Source organism: Hemibagrus wyckioides, linkage group LG06, assembly GCF_019097595.1.
Source record: "Hemibagrus wyckioides isolate EC202008001 linkage group LG06, SWU_Hwy_1.0, whole genome shotgun sequence".
In the NCBI taxonomy this organism is placed as follows: Eukaryota; Metazoa; Chordata; class Actinopteri; order Siluriformes; family Bagridae; genus Hemibagrus; species Hemibagrus wyckioides.
The window spans coordinates 40,179,642-40,202,141 of NC_080715.1; the positions used below are offsets into that span (position 1 = coordinate 40,179,642).

Consider the following 22,500-nt stretch of genomic DNA (forward strand, 5'->3'; position numbering starts at 1 on the left):
ACACACACACACACACACACACATTAACAAGCACACGCACATTAACAAGCACACGCACATTAACAAGCACACACACATTAACAAGCACACACACATTAACAAACACACACATTAACAAGCACACACACATTAACAAGCACACACACACACATTAACAAGCACACACACATTAACAAACACACACACATTAACAAACACACACACATTAACAAACACACACACACACACATTAACAAGCACACACACACACATTAACAAGCACACACACATTAACAAGCACACGCACATTAACAAGCACATTAACAAGCACCCACACATTAACAAGCACACACACATTAACAAGCACACACACATTAACAAGCACACACACACACACACACACATTAACAAGCACACACACACACATTAACAAACACACACACATTAACAAGCACACACACATTAACAAGCACACACACATTAACAAACACACACACTAACAAGCACACGCACATTAACAAGCACACACACATTAACAAGCTCACACACATTAACAAGCTCACACACACACACACACGCACATTAACAAGCACACACACATTAACAAGCACACACACAAACACACACACATTAACAAGCACACGCACATTAACAAGCACACACACACACACACACACACACATTAACAAGCACACACACATTAACAAGCACACACACATTAACAAGCACACACACATTAACAAGCACACACACACACACACACACACACACATTAACAAGCACACACACATTAACAAGCACACACACACATTAACAAACACACACATTAACTAACACACACACACACACATTAACATGCCTGAACACACACACACATTAACATGCCTGAACGCGCACACACACACACACACACATTAACAAGCACACGCACATTAACAAGCACACACACAAACACACACACATTAACAAGCACACACACATTAACAAGCACACACACATTAACAAGCACACACACATTAACAAACACACACACATTAACAAACACACACACACACACACACACACATTAACAAGCACACGCACATTAACACACATTAACAAGCACACACACACACACACACACACACACACATATTAACAAGCACACACATTAACAAGCACACACACACACACACGCACATTAACAAGCACACACACATTAACAAGCACACACACACACACACACACACACACACATTAACAAGCACACACATTAACAAGCACACACACATTAACAAGCACACACACATTAACAAGCACACACACACACACACACACACATTAACAAGCACACACATTAACAAACACACACACATTAACAAACACACACACATTAACAAGCACACACACATTAACAAGCACACACACACACACACACACACACACATTAACAAGCACACACACATTAACAAGCACACACACATTAACAAGCACACACACATTAACAAGCACACACACACACACACACACACACACACACACATTAACAAGCACACACATTAACAAGCACACACACATTAACAAGCACACACATTAACAAGCACACACACACACACACACACACACATTAACAAGCACACACATTAACAAGCACACACACATTAACAAGCACACACACATTAACAAGCACACACACATTAACAAGCACACACACACACACACACACACACACACATTAACAAGCACACACACATTAACAAGCACACACACATTAACAAGCACACACACACACACACACACACACACACACACACACACACATTAACAAGCACACACACATTAACAAGCACACACACATTAACAAGCACACACACATTAACAAGCACACACACATTAACAAGCACACACACACATTAACAAGCACACACACATTAACAAGCACACACACATTAACAAGCACACACACATTAACAAGCACACACACACACACACACACACACACATTAACAAGCACACACACATTAACAAGCACACACACACACTAACAAGCACACACACACTAACAAGCACACACACTAACAAGCACACACACTAACAAGCACACACACACACACATTAACAAACACACACACATTAACAAGCACACACACATTAACAAGCACACACACATTAACAAGCACACACACACACACACACACATTAACAAGCACACACACATTAACAAGCACACACACACACACACACACACATTAACAAGCACACACACATTAACAAGCACACACACATTAACAAGCACACACACATTAACAAGCACACACACACACATTAACAAGCACACACACATTAACAAGCACACACACATTAACAAGCACACACACATTAACAAGCACACACACACACATTAACAAGCACACACACATTAACAAGCACACACATTAACAAGCACACACACATTAACAAGCACACACACATTAACAAGCACACACACACACACACACACACACATTAACAAGCACACACACATTAACAAGCACACACACATTAACAAGCACACACACACACACACACACACACATTAACAAGCACACACACATTAACAAGCACACACACATTAACAAGCACACACACATTAACAAGCACACACACATTAACAAGCACACACACATTAACAAGCACACACACACACACACACACATTAACAAGCACACACACATTAACAAGCACACACACACACACACACACACACACATTAACAAGCACACACATTAACAAGCACACACATTAACAAGCACACACACATTAACAAGCACACACACATTAACAAGCACACACACACACACACACACATTAACAAGCACACACACATTAACAAGCACACACACAAACACACACACATTAACAAGCACACACACATTAACAAGCACACACACACACACACACACATTAACAAGCACACACACATTAACAAGCACACACACACACACACACACACACATTAACAAGCACACACACATTAACAAGCACACACACACACACACACACATTAACAAGCACACACACATTAACAAGCACACACACACACACACACACACACACACACACACACATTAACAAGCACACACACACACACACACATTAACAAGCACACACACATTAACAAGCACACACACATTAACAAGCACACACACATTAACAAACACACACACATTAACAAGCACACACACACACACACACACACACATTAACAAGCACACACACATTAACAAGCACACACACACACACACACACATTAACAAGCACACACACACACACATTAACAAGCACACACACATTAACAAGCACACACACATTAACAAGCACACACATTAACAAGCACACACACACACACACACACATTAACAAGCACACACACATTAACAAGCACACACACATTAACAAGCACACACACACATTAACAAGCACACACACATTAACAAGCACACACACATTAACAAGCACACACACATTAACAAGCACACACACATTAACAAACACACACACATTAACAAGCACACGCACATTAACAAGCACACACACATTAACAAGCACACACACACACACACACACACATTAACAAGCACACACATTAACAAGCACACACATTAACAAGCACACACACACACTAACAAGCACACACACATTAACAAGTACACACACACACATTAACAAGCACACATTAACAAGCACACACATTAACAAGCACACACACATTAACAAGCACACACACACACACACATTAACAAGCACACACACATTAACAAGCACACACACACACACACACACATTAACAAGCACACACACATTAACAAGCACACACACATTAACAAGCACACACACATTAACAAGCACACACACACACACACACATTAACAAGCACACACACATTAACAAGCACACACACATTAACAAGCACACACACACATTAACAAGCACACACACATTAACAAGCACACACACATTAACAAGCACACACACATTAACAAGCACACACACATTAACAAGCACACACACATTAACAAGCACACACACATTAACAAGCACACACACACACACACACATTAACAAGCACACACATTAACAAGCACACACACATTAACAAGCACACACACATTAACAAGCACACACACATTAACAAGCACACACACATTAACAAGCACACACACACATTAACAAGCACACACACACATTAACAAGCACACACACATTAACAAGCACACACACACATTAACAAGCACACACACATTAACAAGCACACACACATTAACAAGCACACACACACACACATTAACAAGCACACACACTAACAAGCACACACACATTAACAAGCACACACACATTAACAAGCACACACACACATTAACAAGCACACACACACATTAACAAGCACACACACATTAACAAGCACACACACATTAACAAGCACACACACACACACACACACACATTAACAAGCACACACACACACACACACATTAACAAGCACACACACATTAACAAGCACACACACACACACACACACATTAACAAGCACACACACACACATTAACAAGCACACACATTAACAAGCACACACATTAACAAGCACACACACATTAACAAGCACACACATTAACAAGCACACACATTAACAAGCACACACACACACATTAACAAGCACACACATTAACAAGCACACACACATTAACAAGCACACACACATTAACAAGCACACACACATTAACAAGCACACACACATTAACAAGCACACACACATTAACAAACACACACACATTAACAAGCACACACACATTAACAAGCACACACACATTAACAAGCACACACACATTAACAAGCACACACACACATTAACAAGCACACACACATTAACAAGCACACACACACATTAACAAGCACACACACATTAACAAGCACACACACATTAACAAGCACACACACATTAACAAGCACACACACACATTAACAAGCACACACACATTAACAAGCACACACACATTAACAAGCACACACACACACACACATTAACAAGCACACACACATTAACAAGCACACACACATTAACAAGCACACACACACACACACACACACACACACACACACACATTAACAAGCACACACACATTAACAAGCACACACACATTAACAAACACATACACATTAACAAGCACACGCACATTAACAAGCACACACACACACACACACACACATTAACAAGCACACGCACATTAACAAGCACACGCACATTAACAAGCACACACACATTAACAAGCACACACACACACACACACACATTAACAAGCACACACACATTAACAAGCACACACACACACACACACACATTAACAAGCACACACACATTAACAAGCACACACACATTAACAAACACACACACACATTAACAAGCACACGCACATTAACAAGCACACACACATTAACAAGCACACACACATTAACAAGCACACACACATTAACAAGCACACACACATTAACAAGCACACACACATTAACAAGCACACACACATTAACAAGCACACACACATTAACAAGCACACACACATTAACAAGCACACACACACACACATTAACAAGCACACACACATTAACAAGCACACACACATTAACAAGCACACACACATTAACAAGCACACACACTAACAAGCACACACACATTAACAAGCACACACACATTAACAAGCACACACACACATTAACAAGCACATACACATTAACAAGCACACACACATTAACAAGCACACACACATTAACAAGCACACACACATTAACAAACACACGCACATTAACAAGCACACACGCACATTAACAAGCACACACACATTAACAAGCACACGCACATTAACAAGCACACACACACACACACACACACACATTAACAAGCACACGCACATTAACAAGCACACACACATTAACAAACACACACATTAACAAGCACACACACATTAACAAGCACACACACATTAACAAGCACACACACATTAACAAGCACACACACATTAACAAGCACACGCACATTAACAAGCACACACACATTAACAAGCACACACACATTAACAAGCACACACACATTAACAAGCACACACACATTAACAAGCACACACACATTAACAAGCACACGCACATTAACAAGCACACGCACATTAACAAGCACACGCACATTAACAAGCACACACACATTAACAAGCACACACACTAACAAGCACACACACATTAACAAGCACACACACATTAACAAGCACACACACACACACACACACATTAACAAGCACACACATTAACAAGCACACACACATTAACAAGCACACACACATTAACAAGCACACACACATTAACAAGCACACGCACATTAACAAGCACACACACATTAACAAGCACACACACATTAACAAGCACACACACATTAACAAGCACACACACATTAACAAGCACACGCACATTAACAAGCACACGCACATTAACAAGCACACACACATTAACAAGCACACACACACACACATTAACAAGCACACACATTAACAAGCACACACACATTAACAAGCACACACACATTAACAAGCACACGCACATTAACAAGCACACACACACACACACACACATTAACAAGCACACGCACACACACACACACACACACAAACACGCACACGCACATTAACAAGCACACACACACACACACATTAACAAGCACACGCACATTAACAAGCACACACACACACACACACACACATTAACAAGCACACACACACACACACACACATTAACAAGCACACACACACACACACACACATTAACAAGCACACACACATTAACAAGCACACACACACACACACACACACACACATTAACAAGCACACACACACACACTCACGGGAACAAGGTGACAATCACTCTACAGAAACATGGACGTGTTTTCTGACCTGCTCCTTCTGCTGTCCTGTTTGTCCATTATTGATATTGCTCTGTCCTCGTCCCTGTCCTACAGAACGAAACCAGACAGAGCGAAATACAGAAATCTGTGTGTGTGTGTGTGTGTGTGTGTGTGTACCTCTGTGTTTCCAGTAGATGACTCCTCCGAGTATCAGCAGCAGCAGCAGAACCCCAACAGCAGTACAGATCATGATGGTGATGTTGAGAGGATTCGGGTTTGTCTCTGTGTGGAACAGAGGAGAAGTGAAAAGGACACACAGGGGCTTAAATTCTGATTGGTCAGTGATGTTGAATCATTTTCTAGCTCTGACAATTTATATTAGTGCACTTGTTCTAGTACAGTAGTGTTTCTATAGAAACAGCTCCTTTACAGACTCACAGGGAGAACTCTGATGGACTCTCCACATGATCTCAGACTCAGTTTTAGCTTTATTATTTTCTTACTAACTATCTGGGTCATTTTTTGTGTTTATAAAGTGTCTATTTGTAAAGAGTAGATATAAGAGATTCTGTTCCTGGAGATGTTAGGAGAACAGAAAAACATCATGAATCTTAAACGTTAATGCAGTGTATTGATCATTACCTTTATCAGAAGATGTTTCAGAGTGTGCAGTTGATTCATCATTGAGCACTGGGGTTAGTTTTGTACCTTTTGTTGTGACGCCTACAGGAAGTGAAAGAGCAGATAAAGTTAGTGTGGGGTTCTTGCTGTTAGCTGATGTTCTAATGTACTAACACTAAAACTAAGACTGTTCATTCCAGTGTGTATCAGTGGTGTGTGGTACCTGGACTGGAAGGAGGTGAAGTTGTTGTGATCACTGGTGTGGATGATGAAGGTCTTGTTGGTGCACCTGCAAGGAGAGAAAGGTTTAATAAGTTATAAATAAAGAGTGTGATGTGTGGTGAGTGAAGGCAGGACACAAGTGTGGAAACTCAGTGTGTTCTTTATTAAAGACAATCCAGGAATCATAGTGAAAAGTGAAAGTGGGTCAGAACACAAACTCTGATAATCTGTAATCATAAACACAAACACAGACGAGGAGCAGAACACAAAACAGAAATGTTTCACATCTGATTTTTACATTTCATTTCTTTTTTTTTTTTGTCAATTTTAAACATCAAGACTTGATAAATGTACTCCACAACCTTGGAGTACAAGAAAATAGTAGTTCACTTATTTATTTTCCTTACATAACCTCTGTAGTCAACTTCACATAATGTTTATACACAGAAGGTTGTTTTACCTTTTACTGTGAGTCGAATGTCTTTACTGATTCTGTTGCTGATCTCACACCTGTACCATCCTCCATCCTCTACAGTCAGGGGTGATATGAGTAGAGAGAGATTTCCAGGATGATGATCATTAAAGAGCTGAACTCTATCTGTGTAGCGATTTGTCTGGTCCTTTGGGAAGATCTTTGTGTGATCTGATTCATTATAAAAGCTCCATCTGAAAGTATTTGGTCTGGCTTGTAGTTCAGAGCAGGAGCAGGGCAGAAGGACAGACTGTCCCTCGTTTCCAGTCACATCCACTGTCTGTTGATTCAGTGTGCAACCTGGAGAATGAACAAACATCAACATATTGCATTGCTGTTACAACATCAGATTCATCTGTCATGAGATTATCACTGAAGTAGCATTGTGAATAAAAATGATTCATTTACCTTTAACAGTGAGTCTGATGTCTCTGTATTCACCCTCTTTAACATTACACCTGTAATCTCCTCCATCCTCTTCAGTCAGGGGTGATATGAGCAGAGAGAGATTTCCTGAAGAGTGATCATTAACCAGCTGATATCTCTCTTTGTACTGATCACTCTCAGGAGATATCTGTACCCAGTCATATCCATTTGTGTTTTTCTCCCATGTGAATGTCTCAGGTTTTCTGTGGAGGTCAGTGCAGGAGCAGGGCAGCAGTACTGAGACTCCTGTGTATGCAGTGATCTCTTCTGTCTCTCCATTTCCTTTCAGCCTGCAGCCTGTATGAACACACCAGTTAATGATCTGTTAATGAGAAGTTCATCATCTGCAACAACTCTACAGAACTACAGACATCCTGGAACTCCACAAGGCACTAACATCCACAGCAGGGATGTAACTGAATCTCAAAACATTAACAGATAAATGCTCTATATGAATACAAATATGGTTCAGGGTCAGTATCTGGAGGTGCAGTATTTATTTATTCTACAATAAAAGTACTGTGATCTAATCCATTACATTTCTTTGTGTTTTAATACAAAGTGACTTTATCTAAAGAGGTCCCATGATTTGAAATCACTTCCTTTATCTAGCTTACTCTGATTCAGCAACTTTTACTAGAGAACTAACTCACACTTAAAAAAAACAATTTCAGAGATTACGTAATCAAAGGTTGCCTAAATTAGTTGCTAAAACAAATGGCAAAAAAAACAATTCAAACTCCTACATGAAGCCTTAAATATCCTATTATGAATGACCTTTTCTGGTATTTTACTGTAATCCAATGCTCTTTTTGCCTGATTATTTGCACTGCAATCCATGAAATGCTGTAAAAATACAATTTAACTTTAACTCCAGACACAGAAATGGATCTTTGGAGCACAAATACCGATACAGATAGTGTCATGATGTTACACCCCAAAGCCACAGGTCAGTAATGACCTCATAAAAACCTCAACCACATGATTTCAGTTGTTTCTTGTACACTACATTTCCACATCATAGGTAAGATTGATGATGGTAAGATTTATAGACTTTAAATTGTCATTTTTAAAATATTTAGATTAGTAAATAGGAGAGAGAGAGAGAGAGAGAGAGAGAGAGATTTACCTTCAGTGTTACCTAAGAGTTACCTTCATGTGGAGAAGAAGGAGAAGATAAAAACACACCTGCATTTTTAATAACTAATGTCCATAAGCAGAGACACTGTGTGGTAGAAATGCAGCCTTACACTCGGTCTTTAAAACACACACACATCACATGTAGTGAAGTAATAGTTTCCACTAATTTCTTCAGTTGTTTCTTCCTCTTTCATCTGTTTCAACACACAGTACAGTCACAAACACTATTTATTTATTCAACATATCTATTTTCTAGCAGCATTACTCACTCAAGCATGTATCACTCACCTTCAGTGACATAAAAATTCTTACTGAGGACCCAAACCCAATTTAATCCCAAAAAAGAATTAGTTAAACACACAGTGACCAACACACACTCTACTGATCACACACACTACAGATTTAGCACTTTACCACATTCATACATTAACAGGAGGTGAAAATTTAGCAGTATGTCACTGACAAGGCAGAAGAGTGAAACACAAAAAGCATGATGCTGCAGAAAAACACACATAAATCCCAAACACTCTGCTTTTACTAAACACCATGATGAGTAAAGATACTGTTGGAGACATTTAATATAAAGGCTGGAAATAAAGAGAACAATTTATTTTAATTACCAAACAAAGTAAAAGGAGAGGCTGGTGAAAGTCTGACTGTTTATAGCCACTGAAGAATAAGTGAAAACAGGAACTAACTTGTTTCCTGAATGACTATATGTGTTGTCTTCAAAAAAAAAGGGGGGGGGGAGTCTTACACAAGACCTATAAATGAACTTTTAAAGATCTGTCCAGAAACAGACTTGTAAATGATATGAATATTAAAAATAAACTTGCATAAAAGAAGTGGTATTCAAAATGTTGAAGGATATACTTTTCAATTGAGTAATATATCACACATTCTATGTACACTGTACTGTACGAAATAGACACATGGAAGTGTAAAAGTGTTGGAAAGAACAATTTCTGAATGCAGAACATAGTTACAATACATTGTTTAGACTGCCTACAATGCATCTATTTACGAGAGAGAGAGAGAGAGAGAGAGAGAGGGAATGATGGTCCAGGAAAGACATGGATGCCACAACAAAAGTACCAGCAGTGAATCTACAGCTGAGCAGCCCAGCCCTGGGAGTTCCAGTCGGGTTATCAGATGCTTCTTCAGAGGTTTCTTCAACACATTCACTGAAATCAGCAGCTGGAGGTTCAAATGTTCCTATTAATCTGCTCATCTGGTCTACACTTTCATCTGGCAGTGATAGGTCCCAGGGGCGTCGCTAGGACTATTCATTCGGGGCTCGAGCCCCGGATGATTTTAATCTAGCCCCGAATGTTTGAGATAAGCATGAGATAAGCATGAGACAGCATGAGATAATCACTGAAGTAGAACTGTAAATAAAAATGAGATATTTATGCTTAACAGTGAGTCTGACATGTCTGTATTCACCTTCTCTAACACTACACCTGTAATCTCCTCCATCCTCTACAGTCAGGTGTGATATGAGGAGAGAGAGATTGAAGAGTGATCATTAACCAGCTGAAGTCTTTGTACTGATCACTCTCAGGAGATATCTTTTCCTAAACGTTTTTCTTTGCTGCATCATTTCACTTCCATGTGAATGTCTGCAGTAATCTGTTCTGCTGTATAAACACCAGTTAATGATCTGTTAATGAGCAGTTCACCATCTGCAACAACTCTACAGAACTACAGATATCCTGTAACTCCATAACTCACTAATGTCCACAACTTAGTTGTGTCCACTAAAGACAAATTTTGGTAACTAACAAACATGCACAACTGGCCAGTCAAAGAGAAAGAGTTGTGCCATTATACTTTACTTTTAAACACTTCCTACAGAGCAACACACTGCATCATGCACAACTACAGTCTAATCATTTTGCAGTGTCTTGACAGAGCACAGAGCACACAGCCCTGTGGTTTCCTCATATTTCTACAGAGTCAGGCAAACATGTTTGTGAAATAGGCAATAACAACAGAATAATATTTCTCAAATTAATCAAAATAAAGAGATAATTTAGTGTCAGTTTGAATGTAAAGATCTCTCATCATTTATCACACACATGGTCAAGTGTTAATCCACAAACTACACAATGCTCACATGCACATGTTACTCTGAGGCACTGAAACTCTGCAGGAAGTGACAGTGTGAACTGACCACATGGGTAAGCAGTTGAGTGACATCATCTACCCATTCTGTGAAGAGTTTACACGCCCAGTGTTTAAAGCATCTTTGAAATGATGCTTTAAAATAAGAGAACCATGACGAATAACAAGAAGAACAGCAATCATGATGAAGGAGACTCAGCATTCTACATGAACCCAGGACAAAGATGGGGATTAATAAAGTCCTGGTAGAAAGTTCTTACTTAATAAGTGTTAAGCAAGTTTGATGAAACACCCATAATGAACATTTTCTAATGTTTATATTTTTATTTCCATTCCATTTGGTGGCAAAAACAAAAACTCCAAAACTTAACTAAATAATTTAATTTGTTCAGTATAAATTTTCCATATCATAAGTAAGATTAGTGCATGACTATTTGGTATAAAAGTTAAAATCTTACATTCAGTATTTCCTGGCATAGTATTAATAAAGAGAGAGAGAGAGAGAGATCAGCAGACTCACCTTCAGTGATATGAAGCTGTATAAGGAGGAGAAGAAAACACACCTGCATTCTTACTGAGGATCCAAACCAACACATTAATCCAAAGAGAGAATTAGAGCTAAACACACACTGACCAACTGCTGCACCGTGTCTCATCATAATGAACACACTCTATAGATCACACACTTCAATTTTGTAGTAAAACAGGAAGTGGCAACTCAGGAAGTGCATATTTAGCAGCTCATCACTGACCAGACAGACATGAGAAAGTCTCTCATTATTATGGTAGATTCTAAATGTGAATAATTTATAATAAATATACTATTGTCTATAACTATAAAATATTATTCATTTTAAATAGCACCATAATGAACACACACTAACTTCCACACAATTACAGTTAAACAGGAAGTACAACGTTAACAGCACTTGTTTGTCCAGGCTGATTTGTGAAATACAAAGAAGGCCAAAGTGAGAAAAAAGCAACAGACAAGAACAACAGCATTACTAACATGATCCACAATTTAACACCAAGTAAAGGAAGGAAGAAACAGGGGGATTTAAATCCACACAAGGAACTGAGCCACAGGTGGCAGCAAAAACACTATAAAGAGACAGAGGGGAAAAGCAACATACAACATGGAGAAATAGTGAAGTCCTCTAGTGGACAATACATAGAATGACAAGTCCAAAATCCTGCCACTGTCAATGGAGAGAGAGAGAGAGAGATCTATAATCAAGGTGCTCAAGGATTAATAGCATTAAATAAAAATGACGGATTTAATTATTTAAATAAATAAATAAATAAATAAATAAATACAAATAATAAAATTGATAAAAAATGAACCAACATCATGTTTTTAAGATGATCTGTGTTTATTTTAGACCCAGAATTAAAGTTAGCAATGAAAAGTGTTTAATAAAACAGTTAAAACAGACTGCAAGAAGGCAAAAAGGGTTTTTAATCTTGAGCACTATGTAAAAGTGTGAAAAATTGTCTCCCTATGGAGACAGGAGGGACACTCATGACCTGTCTCCGGACACAGAATCAAGATAAACTCCTTCACAGCAATGATACCAGATAGATAGATAGATAGATAGATAGATAGATAGATAGATAGATAGATAGATAGATAGATAGATAGATAGATAGATAGATAGATAGATAGATAGATAGATAGATAGATAGATAGATAGATAGATAGAACTTTGTCATTGCAAATTACAGGTACATAGCAAGGAAATGCTGTTTAGCATCTACCAGAAGTGCAAATAGTACAAATTGTGCAAATGAACACGTGCAGATAAATATGTAAATATGTACATCAATAAATAAATAAGGCTGTGTCAGAGAGTGTATAGAAAAGTATGTGCAGGTAGTATTTACACCAGATAAAGTGACAGGTGAAATTATAATTTTGCTAAAAAATGTGTGCATTATGTACAATGTATGTACAACAGTAACAGATAATATACAGTGAATATACAGATAGTATATAGTATGTATAAATAAAGTATATATAAATGTATATAAACAGACAGACAGATAGATAAAAAAAACTAGGTGTATCTATGAAATGGACAATATGTACAATTAATTATATTACACAGTGAGAAAATATATTATACCACGCTGCTAAAGCAGCTTGGGAAGTCTAAAGAGGCACAGCAGACACAAAGAGTTGAACATGTTTTTCTTTGAGGTAATGCTGACCCTGCTCATCCCTCGCTTCCTCAAAAGCCAAAGACTTCATCAAAAACTACTTTGCAATGCTGCACTGTGATCATGTGCTGAAAATCAGCACACAGCTCTCTGGGTTCGGTCTCAATGCTGATCAGCCCCGCTTGCCAGTGAACACAGGACAACCAAGAAGACAACAATCTCCACATCCATTATGCCCTCTTTCACCACCCACCTTGCATCTCTGTACATTCGAAGGAGAGGTCAGTCCATCACAGGTTGCCATGCAATTTCGAGTCACCAATCCTTCTACAAGCATGCATTTGGACTGTTAACAGAAACTGTAGGACCCACAGGAAAGCAAGACCAGGCATCTGGGCTGGAGGAGCAAGAGAACTCCACTGATGAAGGTGGTCAATGGTTGATAAATTCAATGATGCAACAAAGATGTACTGATTCTTTTACATTTAGTGCAAAACAATGCCAAAATACATAAAAGGTTTTGTTTTGATTTATTTATACAAAAAATGAAGGATCACCAGCGTCAGTCCCAATACATCAGAATTCAAAATTTACTGAGGAGAAAAATAGAATGTGCCTAGATTTTAATGATGTAAGTCTAGTGAAAATGAAGCATTTGTCAAAGCATGTAAGCATCAGATATAAACTTATACACAATATGACTATTCTATGACTAAACTACTATTAAGAATCAAAGAGAAAGCTGAAGGTATTAAAGGGTTGGAGAGAACAAACTGTGAATAAGAAATGAAGCTACAGTATTTACAGAACTGTTTAAGCAAGACTATTTCTGAACAAATCTCTCGGTGAATTTATTAATGAATCAGCAAATTGAAGTCTTCTCTACTGCAGACTCACTGTTCCATCTCCATCTCCTCTGCTGTAATGAACTGTACCAGGACCTGGAGAGTAAATTAAACAAGAAAAGCTCAGTTCACGCGGCTAAAATTATGGGAAAGTGGATGATAAATTTCTGACAAAAGCTTGAAAGTATTTGTACCTTTCTTTCTGGTGGTGCAATAAACCACAGCCACGATAATGTGCAGAAAGATCACAGTCACCATGGCAACAGGGATGTATGGAAGAGGATCTGGAGAGATATCACCAAAATCAATCAGAACATGACCTTATCATTGTCCACATGTGTTACACTAAATTGTACACATTTGTAAAGGAATCAGTGATGAAAAGTGTAAAAGTAGGGAAGGGTTTGATAGAACGATTGATAAGGGATTAGTAGGTGTGTCATTTCATGTATAACTGCTGAGTCTCTATAGAGATCATTTACACTGAATAGTTTCAAGAGAAAGTTGTTTTTCTGCAGATGTTAGCAGAACAGGAGAAGACAGTAAGTGTATCTTAAATAAACAGAATTTAATGCAGTGTATTGATCATTACCTTTATCAGAAGATGTTTCAGAGTGTGCAGTTGATTCATCATTGAGCACTGGGGTTAGTTTTGTACCTTTTGTTGTGACACCTACAGGAAGTGAAAGAGCAGATGAAGCTAGTGCTAACGCACTAACACTAAAACTAAGACTGTTCATTCCAGTGTGTATCAATGGTGTGTGGTACCTGGACTGGAAGGAGGTGAAGTTGTTGTGATCACTGGTGTGGATGATGAAGGTCTTGTTGGTGCACCTGCAAGGATTAATAAGATATAAATAAAGAGTGTGATGTGTGGTGAGTGAAGGCAGAACACAAGTGTGGAAACTCAGTGTGTTCTTTATTAAAGACAATCCAGGAATCATAGTGAGAAGTGAAAGTGGGTCAGAACACAAACTCTGATAATCTGTAATCATAAACACAAACACAGATGAGGAGCAGAACACAAAACAGAAATGTTTCACATCTGATTTTTACATTTCATTTCTGATTTTATTTTGTCAATTTTAAACATCAAGACTTGATAAATGTACTCCACAACCTTGGAATACAAGAAAATAGTAGTTCACATATTTATTTTCCTTACATAACCTCTGTAGTCAACTTCACATAATGTTTATACACAGAAGGTTGTTTTACCTTTTACTGTGAGTCGAATGTCTTTACTGATTTTGTTGTTGATCTCACACCAGTACCATCCTCCATCCTCTACAGTCAGGGGTGATATGAGTAGAGAGAGATTTCCAGGATGATGATCATTAAAGAGCTGAACTCTGTCTGTGTAGCGATTTGTCTGGTCCTTTGGGAAGATCTTTGTGTGATCTGATCCTTTATAAAAGCTCCATGTGAAAGTGTGTGGTTTGGCTTGTAGTTCAGAGCAGGAGCAGGGCAGAAGGACAGACTGTCCCACGTTTCCAGTCACATCCACTGTCTGTTGATTCAGTGTGCAACCTGGAGAATGAACAAACATCAACATATTGCATTGCTGTTACAACATCAGATTCATCTGTCATGAGATTATCACTGAAGTAGCATTGTGAATAAAAATGACTCATTTACCATCAACAGTGAGTCTGATGTATCTGTATTCACCCCCTTTAACACTACACCTGTAATCTACTCCATCCTCTTCAGTCAGGTGTGATATGAGCAGAGAGAGATTTCCTGAAGAGTGATCATTAACCAGCTGATATCTCTCTTTGTACTGATCACTCTCAGGAGATATCTGTACCCATTTATTTCCATTTGTGTATTTATTCCATGTGAATGTCTCAGGTTTGCTGTGGAGGTCAGTGCAGGAGCAGGGCAGCAGTACTGAGACTCCTGTGTATGCAGTGATCTTTTCTGTCTCTCTATTTCCTTTCAGTCTGCAGCCTGTATGAACACACCAGTTAATGATCTGTTAATGAGCAGTTCACCATCTGCAACAACTCTACAGAACTACAGACATCCTGTAACTCCATAACTCACTAATGTCCACAACTTAGTTGTGTCCACTAAAGACAAATTTTGGTAACTAACAAACATGCACAACTGGCCAGTCAAAGAGAAAGAGTTGTGCCATTATACTTTACTTTTAAACACTTCCTACAGAGCAACACACTGCATCATGCACAACTACAGTCTAATCATTTTGCAGTGTCTTGACAGAGCACAGAGCACACAGCCCTGTGGTTTCCTCATATTTCTACAGAGTCAGGCAAACATGTTTGTGAAATAGGCAATAACAACAGAATAATATTTCTCAAATTAATCAAAATAAAGAGATAATTTAGTGTCAGTTTGAATGTAAAGATCTCTCATCATTTATCACACACATGGTCAAGTGTTAATCCACAAACTACACAATGCTCACATGCACATGTTACTCTGAGGCACTGAAACTCTGCAGGAAGTGACAGTGTGAACTGACCACATGGGTAAGCAGTTGAGTGACATCATCTACCCATTCTGTGAAGAGTTTACACACACAGTGTTTAAAGCATCTTTGAAATGATGCTTTAAAATAAGAGAACCATGACGAATAACAAGAAGAACAGCAATCATGATGAAGGAGACTCAGCATTCTACATGAACCCAGGACAAAGATGGGGATTAATAAAGTCCTGGTAGAAAGTTCTTACTTAATAAGTGTTAAGCAAGTTTGATGAAACACCCATAATGAACATTTTCTAATGTTTATATTTTTATTTCCATTCCATTTGGTGGCAAAAACAAAAACTCCAAAACTTAACTAAATAATTTAATTTGTTCAGTATAAATTTTCCATATCATAAGTAAGATTAGTGCATGACTATTTGGTATAAAAGTTAAAATCTTACATTCAGTATTTCCTGGCATAGTATTAATAAAGAGAGAGAGAGAGAGAGATCAGCAGACTCACCTTCAGTGATATGAAGCTGTATAAGGAGGAGAAGAAAACACACCTGCATTCTTACTGAGGATCCAAACCAACACATTAATCCAAAGAGAGAATTAGAGCTAAACACACACTGACCAACTGCTGCACCGTGTCTCATCATAATGAACACACTCTATAGATCACACACTTCAATTTTGTAGTAAAACAGGAAGTGGCAACTCAGGAAGTGCATATTTAGCAGCTCATCACTGACCAGACAGACATGAGAAAGTCTCTCATTATTATGGTAGATTCTAAATGTGAATAATTTATAATAAATATACTATTGTCTATAACTATAAAATATTATTCATTTTAAATAGCACCATAATGAACACACACTAACTTCCACACAATTATAGTTAAACAGGAAGTACAACGTTAACAGCACTTGTTTGTCCAGGCTGATTTGTGAAATACAAAGAAGGCCAAAGTGAGAAAAAAGCAACAGACAAGAACAACAGTATTACTAACATGAGCCACAATTTAACACCAAGTAAAGGAAGGAAGAAACAGGGGGATTTAAATCCACACAAGGAACTGAGCCACAGGTGGCAGCAAAAACACTATAAAGAGACAGAGGGGAAAAGCAACATACAACATGGAGAAATAGTGAAGTCCTCTAGTGGACAATACATAGAATGACAAGTCCAAAATCCTGCCACTGTCAATGGAGAGAGAGAGAGAGAGAGATCTATAATCAAGGTGCTCAAGGATTAATAGCATTAAATAAAAATGACGGATTTAATTATTTAAATAAATAAATAAATAAATAAATACAAATAATAAAATTGATAAAAAATGAACCAACATCATGTTTTTAAGATGATCTGTGTTTATTTTAGACCCAGAATTAAAGTTAGCAATGAAAAGTGTTTAATAAAACAGTTAAAACAGACTGCAAGAAGGCAAAAAGGGTTTTTAATCTTGAGCACTATGTAAAAGTGTGAAAAATTGTCTCCCTATGGAGACAGGAGGGACACTCATGACCTGTCTCCGGACACAGAATCAAGATAAACTCCTTCACAGCAATGATACCAGATAGATAGATAGATAGATAGATAGATAGATAGATAGATAGATAGATAGATAGATAGATAGATAGATAGATAGATAGATAGATAGATAGATAGATAGATAGATAGATAGATAGATAGAACTTTGTCATTGCAAATTACAGGTACATAGCAAGGAAATGCTGTTTAGCATCTACCAGAAGTGCAAATAGTACAAATTGTGCAAATGAACACGTGCAGATAAATATGTAAATATGTACATCAATAAATAAATAAGGCTGTGTCAGAGAGTGTATAGAAAAGTATGTGCAGGTAGTATTTACACCAGATAAAGTGACAGGTGAAATTATAATTTTGCTAAAAAATGTGTGCATTATGTACAATGTATGTACAACAGTAACAGATAATATACAGTGAATATACAGATAGTATATAGTATGTATAAATAAAGTATATATAAATGTATATAAACAGACAGACAGATAGATAAAAAAAACTAGGTGTATCTATGAAATGGACAATATGTACAATTAATTATATTACACAGTGAGAAAATATATTATACCACGCTGCTAAAGCAGCTTGGGAAGTCTAAAGAGGCACAGCAGACACAAAGAGTTGAACATGTTTTTCTTTGAGGTAATGCTGACCCTGCTCATCCCTCGCTTCCTCAAAAGCCAAAGACTTCATCAAAAACTACTTTGCAATGCTGCACTGTGATCATGTGCTGAAAATCAGCACACAGCTCTCTGGGTTCGGTCTCAATGCTGATCAGCCCCGCTTGCCAGTGAACACAGGACAACCAAGAAGACAACAATCTCCACATCCATTATGCCCTCTTTCACCACCCACCTTGCATCTCTGTACATTCGAAGGAGAGGTCAGTCCATCACAGGTTGCCATGCAATTTCGAGTCACCAATCCTTCTACAAGCATGCTTTTGGACTGTTAACAGAAACTGTAGGACCCACAGGAAAGCAAGACCAGGCATCTGGGCTGGAGGAGCAAGAGAACTCCACTGATGAAGGTGGTCAATGGTTGATAAATTCAATGATGCAACAAAGATGTACTGATTCTTTTACATTTAGTGCAAAACAATGCCAAAATACATAAAAGGTTTTGTTTTGATTTATTTATACAAAAAATGAAGGATCACCAGCGTCAGTCCCAATACATCAGAATTCAAAATTTACTGAGGAGAAAAATAGAATGTGCCTAGATTTTAATGATGTAAGTCTAGTGAAAATGAAGCATTTGTCAAAGCATGTAAGCATCAGATATAAACTTATACACAATATGACTATTCTATGACTAAACTACTATTAAGAATCAAAGAGAAAGCTGAAGGTATTAAAGGGTTGGAGAGAACAAACTGTGAATAAGAAATGAAGCTACAGTATTTACAGAACTGTTTAAGCAAGACTATTTCTGAACAAATCTCTCGGTGAATTTATTAATGAATCAGCAAATTGAAGTCTTCTCTACTGCAGACTCACTGTTCCATCTCCATCTCCTCTGCTGTAATGAACTGTACCAGGACCTGGAGAGTAAATTAAACAAGAAAAGCTCAGTTCACGCGGCTAAAATTATGGGAAAGTGGATGATAAATTTCTGACAAAAGCTTGAAAGTATTTGTACCTTTCTTTCTGGTGGTGCAATAAACCACAGCCACGATAATGTGCAGAAAGATCACAGTCACCATGGCAACAGGGATGTATGGAAGAGGATCTGGAGAGATATCACCAAAATCAATCAGAACATGACCTTATCATTGTCCACATGTGTTACACTAAATTGTACACATTTGTAAAGGAATCAGTGATGAAAAGTGTAAAAGTAGGGAAGGGTTTGATAGAACGATTGATAAGGGATTAGTAGGTGTGTCATTTCATGTATAACTGCTGAGTCTCTATAGAGATCATTTACACAGAATAGTTTCAAGAGAAAGTTGTTTTTCTGCAGATGTTAGCAGAACAGGAGAAGACAGTAAGTGTATCTTAAATAAACAGAATTTAATGCAGTGTATTGATCATTACCTTTATCAGAAGATGTTTCAGAGTGTGCAGTTGATTCATCATTGAGCACTGGGGTTAGTTTTGTACCTTTTGTTGTGACACCTACAGGAAGTGAAAGAGCAGATGAAGCTAGTGCTAACGCACTAACACTAAAACTAAGACTGTTCATTCCAGTGTGTATCAATGGTGTGTGGTACCTGGACTGGAAGGAGGTGAAGTTGTTGTGATCACTGGTGTGGATGATGAAGGTCTTGTTGGTGCACCTGCAAGGATTAATAAGATATAAATAAAGAGTGTGATGTGTGGTGAGTGAAGGCAGGACACAAGTGTGGAAACTCAGTGTGTTCTTTATTAAAGACAATCCAGGAATCATAGTGAGAAGTGAAAGTGGGTCAGAACACAAACTCTGATAATCTGTAATCATAAACACAAACACAGATGAGGAGCAGAACTCAAAACAGAAATGTTTCACATCTGATTTTTACATTTCATTTCTGATTTTATTTTGTCAATTTTAAACATCAAGACTTGATAAATGTACTCCACAACCTTGGAATACAAGAAAATAGTAGTTCACATATTTATTTTCCTTACATAACCTCTGTAGTCAACTTCACATAATGTTTATACACAGAAGGTTGTTTTACCTTTTACTGTGAGTCGAATGTCTTTACTGATTTTGTAGTTGATCTCACACCTGTACCATCCTCCATCCTCTACAGTCAGGTGTGATATAAGTAGAGAGAGATTTCCTGGAAGATGATCATTATTGAGCTGAACTCTGTCTGTGTAGCGATTTGTCTGGTCCTTTGGGAAGATCTTTATGGGATCTGATCCTTTATAAAAGCTCCATGTGAAAGTGTGTGGTTTGGCTTGTAGTTCAGAGCAGGAGCAGGGCAGAAGGACAGACTGTCCCTCGTTTCCAGTCACATCCACTGTCTGTTGATTCAGTGTGCAACCTGGAGAATGAACAAACATCAACATATTGCATTGCTGTTACAACATCAGATTAATCTGTCATGAGATTATAACTGAAGTAGCATTGTGAATAAAAATGATTCATTTACCTTTAACAGTGAGTCTGATGTATCTGGATTCACCCCCTTTAACACTACACCTGTAATCTCCTCCATCCTCTTCAGTCAGGTGTGATATGAGCAGAGAGAGATTTCCTGAAGAGTGATCATTAACCAGCTGATATCTCTCTTTGTACTGATCACTCTCAGGAGATATCTGTACCCAGTCATTTCCATTTGTGTTTTTCTCCCATGTGAATGTCTCAGGTTTTCTGTGGAGGTCAGTGCAGGAGCAGGGCAGCAGTACTGAGACTCCTGTGTATGCAGTGATCTCTTCTGTCTCTCTATTTCCTTTCAGCATGCAGCCTGTATGAACACACCAGTTAATGATCTGTTAATGAGCAGTTCACCATCTGCAACAACTCTACAGAACTACAGATATTCTGTAACTACACAACTCACTAATGTCCAGAACTTACTTGTGGCTAATAATAATACATTTTGATAACTCTGTAATATCCACAACTGGTCAGTCAAAAATAAAGAGTTTTCTTTTTAAACATTCACTACAGAGCAACACTTT

The 22,500-nt window shown here is 38.1% G+C and overlaps 2 protein-coding genes across 5 annotated transcripts in view; both read right to left on the minus strand.

The window, feature by feature from the left end:
* The window catches only part of LOC131354654 (carcinoembryonic antigen-related cell adhesion molecule 1-like), a 95,940-nt gene that overhangs the window by 33,279 nt on the left and 40,161 nt on the right, over window positions 1-22,500 (minus strand). The window contains exons 1-7 of one of the 4 annotated variants that reach the window (XM_058392565.1): window positions 12,403-12,532; window positions 8,598-8,912; window positions 8,178-8,489; window positions 7,719-7,784; window positions 7,517-7,582; window positions 7,052-7,156; window positions 6,924-6,982 (exon numbers count right to left, since the gene is read on the minus strand). In XM_058392565.1, coding sequence (XP_058248548.1) covers window positions 6,924-6,982; window positions 7,052-7,156; window positions 7,517-7,582; window positions 7,719-7,784; window positions 8,178-8,489; window positions 8,598-8,912; window positions 12,403-12,478 — 999 coding nt within the window. In that variant the 5' untranslated portion in view covers window positions 12,479-12,532. Of the gene's footprint in view, window positions 1-6,923; window positions 6,983-7,051; window positions 7,157-7,516; window positions 7,598-7,718; window positions 7,785-8,177; window positions 8,490-8,597; window positions 8,913-12,402; window positions 12,533-22,500 lie in introns of those variants that run through there. The other 3 variants (XM_058392564.1, XM_058392566.1, XM_058392567.1) reach the window with 3 other exon arrangements.
* The window catches only part of LOC131354655 (polymeric immunoglobulin receptor-like), a 14,185-nt gene continuing 11,688 nt past the window's right edge, over window positions 20,004-22,500 (minus strand). Inside the window, exons 6-9 of the mRNA XM_058392568.1 lie at window positions 21,099-21,164; window positions 20,923-21,003; window positions 20,525-20,614; window positions 20,004-20,426 (exon numbers count right to left, since the gene is read on the minus strand). Coding sequence (XP_058248551.1) covers window positions 20,368-20,426; window positions 20,525-20,614; window positions 20,923-21,003; window positions 21,099-21,164 — 296 coding nt within the window. The 3' untranslated portion in view covers window positions 20,004-20,367. The remainder of the gene's footprint in view (window positions 20,427-20,524; window positions 20,615-20,922; window positions 21,004-21,098; window positions 21,165-22,500) is intronic.